Source organism: Dasypus novemcinctus, chromosome 15, assembly GCF_030445035.2.
Source record: "Dasypus novemcinctus isolate mDasNov1 chromosome 15, mDasNov1.1.hap2, whole genome shotgun sequence".
NCBI lineage: Eukaryota > Metazoa > Chordata > Mammalia > Cingulata > Dasypodidae > Dasypus > Dasypus novemcinctus.
In genome coordinates, this window is record NC_080687.1 from 58,093,128 (window position 1) to 58,110,073 (window position 16,946).

A 16,946-nucleotide genomic window follows, 5' to 3' on the forward strand; every position below is an offset into this window, starting at 1 on the left:
AACTAACAGGAGTTTCAGAGAGAGATCAGAGGTGACAGAAGGGAAGAACTTATTCAAAGAAATAGGAGAAAATTTCTCGTTAAGTGACTGAAGGACATTAGTTTTTAGATTGAATGACCCAGCAAGTGCCTAACAAAAAATGAGGGGTGGAGAGAGCCAAAGTATATCACCATGAAATTCAAAAAACATAAAAGACAGAGAAAACTCAAAAAACTTACCAAAAGAGCCAACAAAAAACAAAAACAAAATTAGGCTTCATATGAACTAAGCAAAAATCAGAAAATCAGAACAGCAGCAGTAATATTAAATTCTTAAAGATCTGATGCATTACCTTAAAATTTGATGGAAAACCTATTACCAACTTTGAAGTCTATACCCAACATACGTATATGGGTAGAATACATTTCTGCAGTGTTTCGTTTTTCAGTTCCTAGGCATCCTTTCTTGGGAACCTAGTAGAAAATGTGCCACACTAAAATAAGAGAGTAATCCGAAAAACAGAGAAAGACCTGGAATACAAGATATGGGGCATCAAACAGAGCAAACGTAGTCTAGAGGGAGCAGATGTGGCTCAAGCAGTTGATGCCTGCCTCCCATATATGAAGTCCCAGTTCAGTTCCTGGTACCTCCTGAAGAAAATAAGTCAACAACAAGCCAACACAGAGGAGCTGATGTGGCTCAGTAGTTGAGCTCTGGCCTCCTGCATACCAGGTCCCAATACCCCAAAAAAAAAAAAAAAAAAAAAAAAAAGAGCAGTCTCAGTATAATAGCTGCATACCAGATCTTGAGAACCAAACAGACAGATACAAAGAGGTGGGTGGGAGGCTCTAGGAAAAAATGTCTTTCAAAAAAAAAGGGAACTAATAATTAGCTCACACATTAGGCCATGCAGAAAATATAGCTGAGAAGTAATTTTGGAAAATCACCAGAATGTATGCAAAGAATTAACAACTGATACATAGAAAACTATGTAGAACACAAATAGAAAACTCAGGGAAACGGACTTTGGCCCAGTGGTTAGGGCGACCGTCTACCATATGGGAGGTCCGCGGTTCAAACCCCGGGCCTCCTTGACCCGTGTGGAGCTGGCCATGCGCAGTGCTGATGCGCGCAAGGAGTGCCGTGCCACGCAAGGGTGTCCCCCGCGTGCGGGAGCCCCACGCGCAAGGAGTGCGCCCGTGAGGAAAGCCGCCCAGCGTGAAAAGAAAGTGCAGCCTGCCCAGGAATGGCGCCGCCCACACTTCCCATGCCGCTGACGACAACAGAAGCGGACAAAGAAACAAGACGCAGCAAATAGACACCGAGAACAGACAACCCGGGGAGGGGGGGAAATAAAATAAATAAATAAATATTTAAAAAAAAAAAAAAAATAGAAAACTCAAGAAATAAAAATTGGGAAACTCCATGAAAAATTTAAAAATTGCACAAAATATACTACAGCAGTAAACAGTATTTTTAATAGTCATAAAACAGGAATATTAATTACTAATTTAACCAAATATTAGGCACTTTGCATATATTTCATCTTCACAGTATCTCTAAAAGCTAGGTACATGTATTATCCTTATTTTATAAATGAGGAAACTATGGCACAGAGAGGTTAAGTAACTTGTCCAAAGTCACAACACTAATGAGGAGTCAAGATCTGAACGGAAGAGGTGGGACTGCAGACAAAGATCATGCTCTGAAGAGGGAAAGTGGGGCATTATTAGAAAGCAGTAGAAAGCAAAATTAACAAATCAACAAATAATTGAATATGAATATACATTTTAAAATACAGAGTTAAATAAATGAAGCCATAAAATTGAGTTGTCTTTTAAAAAAAATTTTTAAATAAACAGTCACTAAAAGAGTTTAAGTTGTTTCTTTTGAGTATAAACATTTGGGAGTGTTTTTAATAATATTTGGTTACATCAGCAATTAGTATTCCTGTTTTATGACTATAATAAAAATAACACATGTACAAAAAGCTCAAAAAATTAGAGCACACAAAGACAAATATCAGATTCATAAGTACAATAAGTGCTAAAGACAAAGGACTTATCTTAATTATGAACACCAAAATATTAAAATTGCATAGGCTGAGCAATACATTACTTTCATAGAACAGAACTTGGTAATAATGTACAGCACTTTATAAAATATTATCAGTAACCCCACACATACACTTGGAATCATTCAGAAAAGCATTCATTCCATTTCTTCAATAAGTACTTATTATGTACCTATGACTGTCCCAGAACTATTCTGTAGACTATTATAAAGAATAAGACAGACCTAAGTAAGCCCTACTCCCCACTAAATTTACAATCTTTTGGTGAAATACATAAAATGAAATAGGGGCTATGAAAGGGCCAAGTGCAAAGTGCTAGAAGAGTACACTGAACTTGGTAGAAAAGGGTGGGAAATGGAAGTGGGGGAACAGAGCATGGGAAAAGGTTTTCTGGAGAAATTATAACATTGATCTAAATAAAGAACAGAAATTAGTCCTGGAAGAAGGAGGGAGAAAAGAGGAAAAGAAGAATAATCTGTGCAAAAGACAGTAGGCAAGAGTGAACATGGTTTGCTGGGGAGAGGGTGGGTCGAAGAAGAGGTAGATAGGAAAACACAAGTATGTACAGTCCAAAATATGGCTGAATTGTGCAATGCAATAACAAATTCAGCAAGGGTAAGGTGAGCAAGCACATTCTCTAAAGGTTAAAGACAAAAACTAAAAAGGGTTTCAAGACCCTTCCACCTTTTGGGGAAATCATTCAAAAGATCATGCGGATATAAATGAAAGCACTGACAGGTAAGGAGGACAAATAAAAGTTGTCATGACTAACTTCTTCAGTCCAACATTCAAAAGGCTCCATGTCCTGAGACCATCAAAATTAGTAGAGAAGTTAAAACTGACACATTAAAAGATTTTACAGCACATAAACTCCAATTTAATTCCTTATCTTCAAAAAGCTTCTATCCATATAGCATAATTTCTTTACATAAAATTATGAGTAATTGTGGAAAAACATCATAGACAAACTAAACTATAACACATTCCTAACTTTTAAAGTGTTAAATTGTTCATGTTCAAACAAATCTTAAAAGTTACGCAAGTTAAAACCTTGAAACAATCTGATAATAAATCTTAGAGGACTGCAGCATTTCCCAACTTGCATTTGACATCTCTTTAACAAAAATTTTACCCACACCTTAATTCCAACTAAATGATTAACCTTTTGAAAATAACCATAACAACATGGCATAAAAACATAGAGAATGATTACAATCATATGGAAAGTTAGCTTAAATCATGATTTTGTCCATAAATTTACATTTATTTAACATCAGCAGAATGTATTACATAGTTACTTAAACTGAAGTCAGACCTACATACACAGATTATATAAAAAAAATTCTAAAACAATATAGTCAATATACATATAATCAGAAAATGTTTTAGAATATGGGTCAGATATTAAAAATAAAAATAGGCTGAGTAATCAACATGAAACAGATGAGGAAAAGCAAAGCAGTGCCCACAATTCCACAGTTCAGAAAGTATTATACTAAACAGGGCTGCTGCGTAAAACTTCACAGGATGCTTTTTGAACAACTCTAGGGGACACCATACATAGTTATATACATGAATGTATAAATACATAAGTATATATACACAGTGGGCAATATATTATGCTGAAAAAAATGCAAAAACAGTAACAACCCTGGAGAGTCCAAGTCTCAATAGTAGTGATAAAAAAATATATAAAAGTAAAATAAAATATTACAGGCAAGGTTTTAAGCCTTATAGAATGGTCGAGTTAGACTAATGAATTCATTTTTATCAAATACCTACTGAGTGTCTACTATAAATAATGAAATTCAACAGTGAACAAAGTAGACAAAAATCCCTATCCTCTTGAAGTTTACATTCAGGGGGAGAAATAAATAACTACAACTGCAGAGAAGGTGGTGAAACAAAGGCATGCCTGGCATGTTCAAGAAAACAAGCAAAGAGATCATTTTGACTGGAAAAGAGGAAACAAGAGGATGAGTAGAAGGATGGACATAATGATGTTAGAAGTCAAGAAGGGAGGGTGATCAGATTGCGTAGAATCCTTCTCACTTTAAAGACCAGCTTCTATCTGAGATTGGAAGTCATTGCAGAATTCCCATTCTTAACTTTTTATTAGAACATTCTTCCCAAATAATACAAGGATCTTGACACATTCAGATCCGTCTCTTCTACTTATATCCTGTTTTCTCTAAAGTTGGGTTTTCCCCCTTGTTTTATATAGTTAATATTTGTTTAGATTTGTAAGTCTACCATTTTTCTTTGCTTATCATTCTTCCTTGGATAGTTTATTTCCTTCATAAAGTACACAGAAATTTGTGTTTGGAGGTTTGCTTGTATTAAACGACTTTTTTTTTTGGTCTAAAATTGCCTTTATTTCACCCTTTTTCTTGAAAAATACTTTAGCTTCATACACAAGTACAATTTGGCAATTATTTTCTCTCAGTATTTTGAATATATAAGAGTACCCTGTTTTCTGCATTCAGTTGCTATAGTTAAGAAGTCCAGTGTCGGGAAGTGGACGTGGCTCAACTGATACAGCGTCCATCTACCATATGGGAGGTTCAGGTTTCAAACCCAGGGCCTCCTGGCCCATGTGGTGAGCTGGCCCACACACGGCACTGCCATGCACAAGGAATGCTGTGCCACTCAGGGGTGTCCCCCATGCAAGGAGTATGCCCCACATTGAGCCACCTGTGCGAAAAAAGCGTAGCCCACGCAGGAGTGGCGCCGCACACATGGAGAGCTGACACAGCAAAAAGACACACAGATTGCCAGTGCTGCCAGAATGCAAGCGGGCATAGAAGAACACACAGCAAATGGGTACAGAAAGCACACAACTGGGGGAGACAAGTAAATAATAAATCAAAAAAAAAGGAAAAAATTAAAAACTTAAAAAAAGAACTCAGGTATCAATCTTTCCCCCTTTGGAGGTAATCTGTCTAGACTCCTTGATTACTTTCAAGATCTTTTCTTATTTTTAGTGTTCTATAGTTTCACTTAGTTGTTTTAGATGTTTTCAGGATTTGCTTTAAGTACTTAAAAAGTGTTGCTTGCGAGACTTTTAAGCTGGCTCTAATAGGCACTCAAAGTACTGAAAAAAATCAGATATACTAAAAGTTAAGGATGTTCAAGTCTGTAACTAGTTTTGTTTACGGGTCTTTGATCTGTTAAACCTGAGTTATTAAAACATTTTTAAAAGATCAAATAAACATCACTGTTATTATTTTTATATAAAAAATATTTATAAATAGTAATAAAAGCAGACATTATGACTTATTGGAGTGACTGTCATAATGGGACAGGAATGTGACTAACAAAATTATGTCAAAAAATACAAGGGATGTAAAGTATCTTTTAATGGAAGAGAATATGAAAAGATAAGTAAGAAATAATAAAATGTCCTCCCAGACAAAATCACAGACATTTTGAATCCTCGAAATTCCCAACAGGAGATTAAAGCTGTGGATGGCACTGCTCAAAGAGAATGAAAGATTTTACCAGGCATAAGAAACTTGCCTTTACATTTCTCACAGGGAGTTTCATAGTCTATTTCACTAGCCACTTATCCTTACCCCAACTCTAGTGACAGACTATCCGGGCCTGCCTGATCACCAGGTACAAGTAGGTGATGCAAAACAACTTCACCACAGTTCTTATTTAGAGATGGTGAAATAAAAATTAATTTCCCAGCAAGCCCAAGCTTTAGGACTACCTAAAGTATATTCCTATAATATCTATGTTAGGGATGGGCAAATTACAGCCAGCAGGCCAAATCCAGCTCACTATTGTAAATAAAGCTTTACTGGAACACAACCACACTTGTTTGTTATGTATTGGGCATGGATACTTCTGCATTACAACTGAAGATTTAACTGGCTATGACAGACAATAACCGTCAGCAAAGCCTGAAATATTTACTACCTGCTCCTTTACAGGAAAAGGTTGCCAAACCTTCATTTACATCACTACCATGACCACCACCACTGTCTCCATATTGAGACTGATTTCATGGCCAAGGCAGTGACTTTCCCGGACCCAGGCTGGAACCACCATAATACACTGAACAGGCAACGAAGCAGGGGCCTTTCACCCATCCCCAATTCAGGTAAAGGGCACATTCTGACACAAAAGTAGAAAATCCTTGGGGGTTATCTGTCTGCCACAGATTGGGCAGCAGGTCTACAGGAAAGAGAGAACGACTTCTCCCCCAGGCCAGAGACCCACATTTTCATTTACCACTGGTAGTCTTGCAAATTATATAGCTGGCCCTGACTTTTTTAATGGGGAAAAAAAAAATTATAAGCTGGAGTTAAAGTTGTAATGAGAATTCCATTCTTCTATCAAATTCAGTATACAATTTATTTGTTTTGTTCCATACTACTCTGAGCCATCCCTTATCACTTTGCTACAGCCAAATGGCTTTCTTCCTATATCAAGTCATTATCATACCTGAAATGCTCATCAACTAGAATTAAACCTCCACATTTCATTCATGTCTCTGCCTGAATAAGACATCTTCAGAACAGATGGAGATTCCTGATTATCCTGATTCCCATCTATTAAGGCAGGGGTTCTTAACCAGGGAAAGGTTTCAGGGGATCCGTGAGCTTGAATTGAAAAAAATCAACTTATTATTTTCTCTGACCTCTAACTGAAATCCAGCATTTCCTTCACTTATGAATGTATGCAATAAATTACAGCAGTAGTAATATCACACTACAGTTGCTGCATGTCTCGAAAAATTACTTACACTCATCCATACCTCAAAATTATGGTAGTTGTTAATCCCAGCGCTAGCTGTCATAAAACTATATGTCGCTACATTCTGAGAAGGGGTTTGTGGTTTTCACCTGACTGGTAAGGGAGTCCGTGGAACAAAAAAGGTTAAGAACCCTATATTAAGGAGTCAAATCAACTGGTGTGGTATATCACCTCAAAGACAACCATCATCACTTTCTTCCCTCCAGGTATGTACATGCCTCTCCCCCCACTAAGAGATGGAGTTTATTTCCTCTCCCTTGGAACCTGGGATGGCCTTCTAACTGCTTTGACAGAATGGAGCAGAAGTGACATACTGGACTTCTAAGCCCTGGCCTTAAAAGAATGGCAGCTTCCTCTTCTATGCTAAGAAGCCACAGTCACTTGAGAGAACAAATGGAGAGGGCACATAGAGGAGAACTGAGCTGTGCCAGTCAACAGTCCCAGCTGAGCTCTCAGGCAATAACCATTATCAACTGCCAGGCAAATAAATGAGCCACCTTGGAAGTTGCAAAATGCAATCGAACTCTAGCTAACATCATAACATCACATGGAGAACCATTCCACTGATTCCAGTCAAACCACAGAACCTTTTGAAATAATATAATTGCTTGTGCTTGGAGTGGTTTGTTATATAGCAATAGAAAACTAAAACACCAAGGTTAGAATATCAGCTCCATCATAGCTGGGCCTATTACTTAACCTCTTTGTGCCTCATTTGTTTTCATCTGCAAAATGAAGAGAATGACATCATCTACTTCACGGAGGTATTCTAAGAATTAAATGTGTTAATACATGTAAAGCACTCGGCAGAGTTCTTGGCATATTCCTGACACAATGCAAATCACTGTTCTATCACTGCTATTTTTATTATTGATATTATTTACTTATTCTAACCTGCTTTGTTATCTTCAAAGCACATATTTCTATCTGAAATTATGCTTATCTGTTCCCCCTCCACCAAAGTATAGGCCATGAGATAAGAAATGGTTTGTTCACCAGCACTTACAACAGAATTTTGCAGCCAGGGATACTCCCTAAATTATTACATATTGAATAAATGAATGAAGATTTATAAAACCTTTCAGAGTTAATCAAGAATTATATCTAAAAACTGCTTCCACACTTTATCTTAAACATAAGTCTGATAAAAGGCACTCAAAACATAAAATAAACCTAAAACCATTTATAATGATACTTTCATGATATAAATGCAATGCATTTACTTATTACTGCACAAATCTTATACCCTTACTAGATCATGTACTCTCAAATATGCCTGAGTGATGTCTGGCATTTGAAGTAGCACAGTTCAGGTTGATGAGGTAGTTTACATGAAAGGACACATGAAGATCTGAGTTTAAAAAATATTGTGCTGGGGCACAAAAATGGCTCAAACACTTGAGCACCATCCCACAAAGCAAATCCTGGGTTCAGTTCCCAGTGCCTCCAAAGAAAAGAAGTAAAACAACAAGCAACAATGAGCAAAACAATACACAAACAATATGCAAGGAGACAAGGGAGCCAACACAAGGGAGGTGATGTGGCTCAGTGGTTGAGTGCCAGCCTCCCACATGAGGTCCCAGGTTCAATACCCAGTCCCATTATCTTAAAAAAAAAATTGTGCTATATTCCATCAAATCAATGGCACATTTACAATTAATAGCACTACATGAACAGAACGAGAAAGAGAAACTCTAATCTGGGGTCCATCTAAAAGCAAATCACCCTGGGAACACAAATTAACATTAAGACCAGTCTTCAAACTGTTGAAATTTGGTATAAAATACATTTGAGAGGGAATATCCTCAATTACATATTTTTAAAGGTTTAAAACCTATTTTAAAGATGAAATAAAAATAAGACATTTATGGAACCCTGAAGCATCTCTGTGAAAAAACACTTCTCTAAAAGGTAGAGAGGTACACAATCACAAAGTCAGTTTAACAAGTTCCCTAATGCTGTGATTCTCAACTTTTCCTCTACTTTGATGCAAACAACAGATGCAAGAAACAGTCTCCAAGCCCCCTTCCACTTATAGAGTTTTCACATGTAAGAACAGGAATTTAGAAGGCAAACAAGTTAGAGGGGTGTGGTAGAGAATATCAGAAGAGAAATAAACACACGGAAAGTCAGGGAAGTATGAGAGAACACGCTATGGCTAAGGAACTATTAGTAAGCAAGCCCTGGTAGACTCTATCAGTTACAACATAAAAATTAAGAGGAGGGAGCCAAAATGGCTCAGTGGTTGAGTGCTGGCTTCCCAAATACAAGGTCCCGGGTTCAACCCCCAGCTCTTGGTACCTCAAAAAAAAAAAAAAGAAAGAAAGAAAAAAATTAGGAGGAGAGATTGCTAAGATATGGCTTTGTACAGGTATGCCCATTCAAAAATCTTGAATGCTAAGAGAATTTTTAGTATTGAAAATTCAATAAGCCCACCAGAATTGTTAAAATTAAAAAAGACACAACAGCAAAATTTTGGCAAGGGAGTAGAGCAACCAAAACTCTCATACATTGCTGGCTGGAGTATAAAATGGCACAACTACTTTGGACAAAAGTCTAGCAGTTTCTTATAAAACTAAACATACACCTACCCTATTACCCAGCAATTCCACCCAAGAGAAATGAAAACGTGTCCATAAAGATTTACACAATATTCTTAGGATCCGTATTTATTACAACCAAAAACAGGAAACAACACAATGCCCATCAACAGAAGAATGGATAGATAAACTGTGGTATATTCATATAATTCAACCAACTGAACACTATTCAGCAATTAATAGGGCCAATCTCAGAACCTTCATGTTGAATGACAGAAACCTTGAAGACTGTATGCTGTATGATTCTAGTTATATGACATTCTAGAACAGGCAAAACTAATTCTAGTGGGAAAAAAAAAAAGTCTGAAAACTCAGAATGGCCACATAGGGTTAGGAACTGATTGAGCCAAGAGGTAACCTAGAGTGATGATAATATTCTGAGTAAGCTTTTCCTCTAAATGGCCAAATTATAAATACGTTAGGCTACGTGGATTCTGTCTCAAATACTCAACCTCTGCCACTGTAATGTGACACAGAAGATATGACATGTGAAAGAGTGTGCATGAGCAACAGCAAAGAAGATATATCAATTCTAAGAGACAGCAAGAGGAGAGTATAAAGGAGTATGGGATTTTTCTTTTTGGAATAATGAAAAGGTTCTAAAATTGACTGAGGGGATAACAGCACCAGTGATAAAAATAAGAGTCACTGAGTGTACACTTTGAATGGGTTGTACAAAACATGGGACTGTATAACACACAGAATCCAGTGGTGGACGATGGTCTGTGGTTAACAGGACAAAAATGAGAACATTCTCTCATGAACTTTAACAAATGCATAATACTAATACAGGGTGTTTATAATTGGGTGGGTTGGGGGAAAAATACATCAAATGTAAGACATGGGCTATAGATAGTAGTAATATTTTGATGATTTTAATGATGCTATTTCATAGTTTGTAAAACAAAGGTTTCACATCAGTGCAAGATGGTAGTGGTGGTGTGATGTATGGGAGTCCTGTATGATGACGATATGCACATTTGTTTTGTAAGTTCACAACTTTTACTATACACTTATTGTTTATGTATGTCCACATGTGAATGATAAACCTCAATAAAATATTATTTTTAAAAAGAGTGGGCATGGCTGTGTTCCAAAACAACTTTATGGACCACAGTTTGCCCATCCCTGTTCTATACCTTGAAAGTGGTTCAGGTTATAAAGATGCACACATTTGTGCATATCCAACAGGACAAGTAAGATTTGTACATTTCACTATATATCAATTTCACCTCAAAGAAAAGGATCACAAATACTGAACTCAAGGTTCATGATAAGCATAAAGTTTGTGGTTAAGAACACTGATATCTGCAAGTTACTTTGAAATGCATCTAAAAATAACGTGGACTGACAGATTCATATAAAGTAAATATAACTTAGCAACCCTATACTCTACAATTTGTGTATGGTATACGGGGGTTAACTGCACAGTTCTTTCAATTTTTCTATATATTTGAAAGTTTTAATTTAAAAAATGTTAGGGGGAAATACAAAGAGTCCTTTAAAGATTTTTGAGGTAAAAAATAAAAATAAAATTTATATTCCACAAATAACTCATGCAGTAAAAATGATACATTGAAGGATGGTCAGATGAAGGAAGAAAATAGTAACACTATTCCATGCCAGAGAAAGCATCAGCATTCAAGAAGTATAAACTCAGTTCACAAAGAAGAGAAAACAGAAATAAAAAGTAGAAAGCTTCTTGGTATCAGGAATAAGGAAGGAGTTTTGAGATGTTCAAAGTTCAAAGTGTCAATGTAACAAATCAAGCAAGAGGAGGACTAAAAAGCAGTTATTAGATTAAGCAATCAGGTCACCTTGATGATGTAAAAGATGTGCGGTAAGAATATAAACCAGATAAACTATACTGATGAGTTAAGGAAACAAACAAGTGAATATGTAATCAAGCTGGGCCTAGAAAAGACCCAGAAAGAAAGTAAGATAAAAGAAAAGGCCTAGAGAGAATGTAAGATAAAAGACTGTAATATTTATTTAAAATGGAAAGGAAAAGGAAAAACAACATCTTAAAATAACCATATATTATCTTATTCAGAATATTTGCCTTTGGCAAAGCTGTCCACCATGGGCCTGCGCATCCCTGCACATTCCAGCTAAGTACGATGACAGACTTCGATGCTAAACCATCTCCTGATACCAAGCAATTTCTTGTAGTAAAGTCACACTGGCAACAAAGAAGGCTAAGAGAACCAAAACATGTAACTGCCTTCTTGATGTGAAGGTGGACTAGCTTGTCTGTTGCTTGCTACCTGCTAAAACGAGTGCTGTGCTCATGGCCCTTAGTTCCTCAGCTGCAATATAAATCCACTGCACAGGTCCATCCGGACCCATCACCACCATGGGACGTGGTGATGTTTATGCTGTGGAGTGAGTAATGTCATTTGTTTCTGACCTGGGAACCCCCTATCTTCTGCCAACATCCATGAAATAGTAACAAACCAAGTGATTACAGAAAGTAGGGTAAAATCGAATCTTAGACTTTTCACAGTTCTTGATACAGACAAGCAAATTCATATTGCTACATAAAACAAGAGACGTAATGACCTTAGCAGGAAAAACTGAAATATATATATTTTAAAGTTTATACATAATAATAGTCATTTGCCATGTACTAGTCATTATACATGTTTTAAATTTATTATCTTAGTTCTCATAATAATCCTAATCGAGTAGATACTAACACGAGGAAACATATGCTTCAAGGTGCTAAGTAACTGAACTAAGCTCTCACAATAACTAAAAAATAACATAAGCCCAGATGACTTTAAAATCTTGCTTTTTAAGTATTAATGATCAAATCTCCATCCCTCCTGATTTGTAAAGGGCTACTCTAATTCTCTGGATACAAGATCTTTGTAAATATGAATAACTCAAATTATGTTCCATTAAAAAAACTAACATTTTGAAGTGTCAATAACTATAATCTTTTGTCTATTTTTCTGTCTTTATCTTTTCTTCCTTTCCTTTTTTTTTTGGGGGGGGGGGGTTCTTTTTTCCCCAATATAATCTTAAAAAAAAAGATGGCCAAAGTTTAGGAAGGGCTGGGTTAAACAAATCCAAACCATTGTCTTTACTGTATAACTTCTCATGGCTTTAATTCACTAATATCAGTTGTAAACCATCCAAGAATACCTATTACCATCATTCTGGAATACAGTTTGGCAAAGCACTGCTATAATCAACAAAGCCAATTTAACCTGTTGTAAACAGAATACCTTTTAAATCTTAGTAGTCAACTCGTGTAGGTACATAATCCTTTAAAACAGAGATCAAATTTAGAATGACATGGGTTAACAATCAAGACTTTTTATAGTTCTACTTTGTCATCCACCGCTTTACTTAACAAAATTCCGACCCTCTGGACCATGGAAAGAAACAAGAGCCCTTAGAAAAAGCATGTTCCAGATGAAGCTTCTGCTCTGGTTAATAGTAGTAAGTCATTCTGATGATCAGGGTCTTCACCGTTAACTTTCCAGTTTGGAGATCTGAAATTTAACTATTTAACTTAATACCACATACTATCTAAGTATACTTACCTATCTCCTTACTTACTTTTCCTTAACATTCAAGAATCAAATTTGCATACTGGTCCAGTTAACTAAGCATTCCAGAGTTTTCAAAAAAACTGAGCTAAAAAGGCAGCCACAAGGCAGTTGTGTTCACCATATAAGCCAGAGCTGTAGACTGGTTCCTAGCTAGCCCTTTGGAAACTTTAATTCAGCTGCCTCTCTGTCACAAACCTGGATATAGTTATTGACCAAGCATTCTCAACAAAACCAAGAATTAAATCAGGCAGATGAAATTACTATGTAATTACACAGGAGTAGGAATTAAAATCCAAATTTAAATTCTACCAAGATTTGCAAACACTGCATTACAAGGAAAACAAATAGATGTGCCTTACCTATTTAAAGTGAGCAGTGTCTTTACAAGGGCTGATTTTTGCCCTCTAAACATAGACTTAAATGGGTAGAATGTTAAAGTCTTTCTGAGATACAACCCCAGTTTGAAAAATATAGGAGTTAGGGAATGAAAATATCATATTGTCACTTATTTTAAAGGAATTGTAAAGAAAAACAAAGTAGGAAATAGCTTAAAACAGCAAATTTCAATATTTTGGTATCAGGAATTTAAATACAGTCATCTCAACTAGTCATGACTAGTTAAATTATACAAATGTAACAAATTATTTTAAGGCACAAGGTTACATCGGTTAAAAATTTTTTGAGTAGTGACTTGTATATGAGAACATGGTTGATTCTGATACACAAAAATACCCAAGGAGAAAGAATTTGAGAAACAAATAGGAACAAAAAAGAAAATAATTAGAAAAATGAAACAAATCCCACTAGTAATAATAGACATTTATCTATTGCATTTTATTTTTCGTAGCATCTACAAAAATAACAATACCTTAAGAAAACTGAAACCAACAAAAGTGATATAAACCAACAACTTGAAAAATGCTTTGCATACTGGCAGCAAAGTTTTGCAAGCCATTCTAAGAATACTGATAAATTTTCAGAAAATTCAGAATATGGATCTTTTGTAGATTTTACATGATGTAGTCAGCTGAAAATGGAAGCATCATTAGCTTTTATATTAGAAAAATGCAAAATTACATACAATGGAATATCATCTTTCAGGATCTTCATATTGTCAAAACGCATTTATTAATGGAAATTCTTAGTTCAAAACTAAGTCTTATATGTGCAGATAGATTTCAAAGGTGAAATCTCGGACTAACACAACATTTGTAATACTGTATAGACAGTACTAAATACTGCGCCATCAGCTCTACACGTATTCTCCTCTCCCCCAGAAAATAGGTTTAATTACCACCTTAAAGTTTATAGAGTAATGTTACCTAGCTACAACATATTAGTCATTTTTGCTGAATCCATTTTTAAATAGGGTTTACAATAGGAAATCTCCAATAGACATCATCAGGAATAAAACATAAAGATTAGAAAAACTGACACTTAGAAGGCATAGGATCAACTGCACTTATTTCAACAGTTACAAAGGCTTATATAGAGCGCTAATAAATTAAACTGGAAAATTTTATATTCAGTGAAAAATAATCTTTTAAAAAGATTAAAAATTTTTCTAATATAAACTTCCTAGTCCCTTCTCGCATAAAAAAAAAAAAGAAAAGCGGATGGAAAAAAAATACACTCACTTTTAATACTGACATAATGGAAAAGGACAAAATGGCAAGGTTAACTAGAGCAGAGAGACAAAATCAGCACTACGCCTATTTCCTAAGGTTCCCTACGCCTAACCCAAATTGTTACCAAATCCACACCCCACCTTAACTATGCTTACACCTCCTACTCCCCCGCCCCATTTATGACGTTCACCTTCCCCGTAGGTATGTGAGTACCATTTCCAGGAGCCAATCGACTGGAATGTCTCAGGAGTGCCTGGGTGAAGGGGTTAAGGGAATCACTGAGGCCAGAAATAAGTTTCAAGACAAGGTAGGGAAGTCTTACAGGATAAGGGTGGGGGTGGGGGATCTAGAAGGAGAGCTGGGGCAAGAGGGACGGGTCTCTAAGGAGTCACAGGCAGGCCCCACAGGCGAGAGGTCCGACGTGAAAAGATCCCGCCCGTGAGTCCGAAGAATTGGCCAGCACGTCCCCTCCGGGAATAACATGAGGAAAAGGATTCTCGGTGCCACGGCGGGAGCCCACGGCCCCGGGTCGCGCAGGAGGCTAGGAACTCACCACTTGATAGCGGCCAGAGCCCGACTGGTGAAGATCCATCCTGCTCGACTCCGAAGCCGGCGTCGGGGCCGGCAAGTCCCCTCCGCGCTCAGCCTCCTCTGCCACCCCCGTCTCTGTCGCCGACGCCGCAGCGCCCCTTCCGCTTGTGTTTCTGCCGCCGCTCTCGCCCCGCTGGGCCGCTTCACTTCCTGTCGCTCCAGCAGCGGCGGCGAAGACCTCCGCGTCAGTCTCGGATCCGCGGAGAAGCTCGGAGGCGCCGCAGGGCTGAAGCGCGATACTGAGCATGCTCGGAACGGCCGCGCAGGCGCGCCGGGTTCTCAGGCGCCCAAGGCGCGTCGCGAGTGGGAGGGTTTCGCTGGGTGGAAGGAGGTGGAAACGAACGAGAAGTCCGGACAATCTGTCAGCCTGTGGGAGTGGGCGGTGGCAAAAGGAACGGAAAACTATGTCACCGTCCTTGATTGGACTTTTCTACGTGGACGGATTTCGCGCAGCCACAGACGTAGGCATAATCGCACGACATAGACAGATGTCGAGAAAAGAAGGGCGGCATTCCTAGAGCACCTGAGGGTAGGTCGCCTCTTTACCCAGCAAGTCTTGTTTCTTGTTACTCACCGAAGGTACTACGAAAAAAAGGAGATCCAGCCCAAAGACATTTTAGAACGCTTAAAGACGTTAATGACGTAAAGGATTTTTTTTAATTAGAGAAGTTGTGGATTTACAGAAAAATACATAAAGTACATTCCATACACCACACTATTATTAACATCTTACGTTGGTGTGGTACATTTGTTAAAATTGTTGAGGCACATATTACACGGATTTTTGTTTTGTGTACATGTTTGATAGTAAGAGATGTAAGAATCCAGCAGGGACTCTTCAGACATACTCATGTACCTCTCTAACAGATCTCAAGAATTCTAGGTTACTGGAAGAATAATGAAATAAAGTAGAACTATTTTACGGTCATATTCAATAATTCTCAAAGGTTTACCAGTGAAGAATCCCTTTTTGTGCATCATTTTAAAGGCTATCTCAGTGCCTAGTTAACCACATGACTACTTAATGTGTGTTTATCTGGAAGACGGCACGTGTTCCTCTAGCAAGCAAATAGAAGAGTATGATAGGGTGAGGTAAATTACCTAATTTTTAACTGAAAATTTTTCTCTACCCAGAAAACAATGATTCCATGTGATCTGGCCCAGAGTTTCTCACCTTTTTATTCTTTAAAACAGCTGAACTTTTTTTACCTAAGTGATATTTTACAATGAGACCACGTGAGGGGAGGAGGAGCTCTGGATCCTTACCACTTTACCTCCCTACTGACTCTGGCATCTCCGAGGGGGTTTCTGAATGAAAAAGGCCAATGGATCAGCCTGATTGGCTAGTTAAAATAACAGAGATACAGTTAACTCTGACTCAAGGAGATTATCAACAAAAAAATTAAGCCTTTCTGATAGATGGTTTTATTTCAAGAGTTCATCAACTCTTCCATTTTTGCAGTTTTGACATATCTAATGGCAGAGAGAATGAATAGCCTAACAATTTTAAGAGGCAATAACATCATATTTAAATTTCTTTAAGCTTGCTTTGCTCTGACAGTATATTTTAGAGTCTAAGACAATAAACATATGCCATGTTGTTCATATTACTGATACAAGAGCGCACCCTCACAATTTCATCCCAAATGGTGTTGATTTTCAAGGATCAAAATAACAGCCTGTATCAGCAAAATGAAATTAGATTTCTACATCACTTATAGTCTGTAAGATTCCATTTCAAACTTAA

At 37.2% G+C, this 16,946-nt stretch overlaps 1 protein-coding gene across 1 annotated transcript in view; it reads right to left on the bottom strand.

Annotated features, from left to right (window-relative positions):
- Window positions 1-16,946, bottom strand: part of NDFIP2 (Nedd4 family interacting protein 2) — a 145,344-nt gene that overhangs the window by 67,813 nt on the left and 60,585 nt on the right. The window contains exons 2-3 of the mRNA XM_058276840.1: window positions 15,723-15,781; window positions 15,162-15,629 (exon numbers count right to left, since the gene is read on the bottom strand). Coding sequence (XP_058132823.1) covers window positions 15,162-15,629; window positions 15,723-15,781 — 527 coding nt within the window. The remainder of the gene's footprint in view (window positions 1-15,161; window positions 15,630-15,722; window positions 15,782-16,946) is intronic.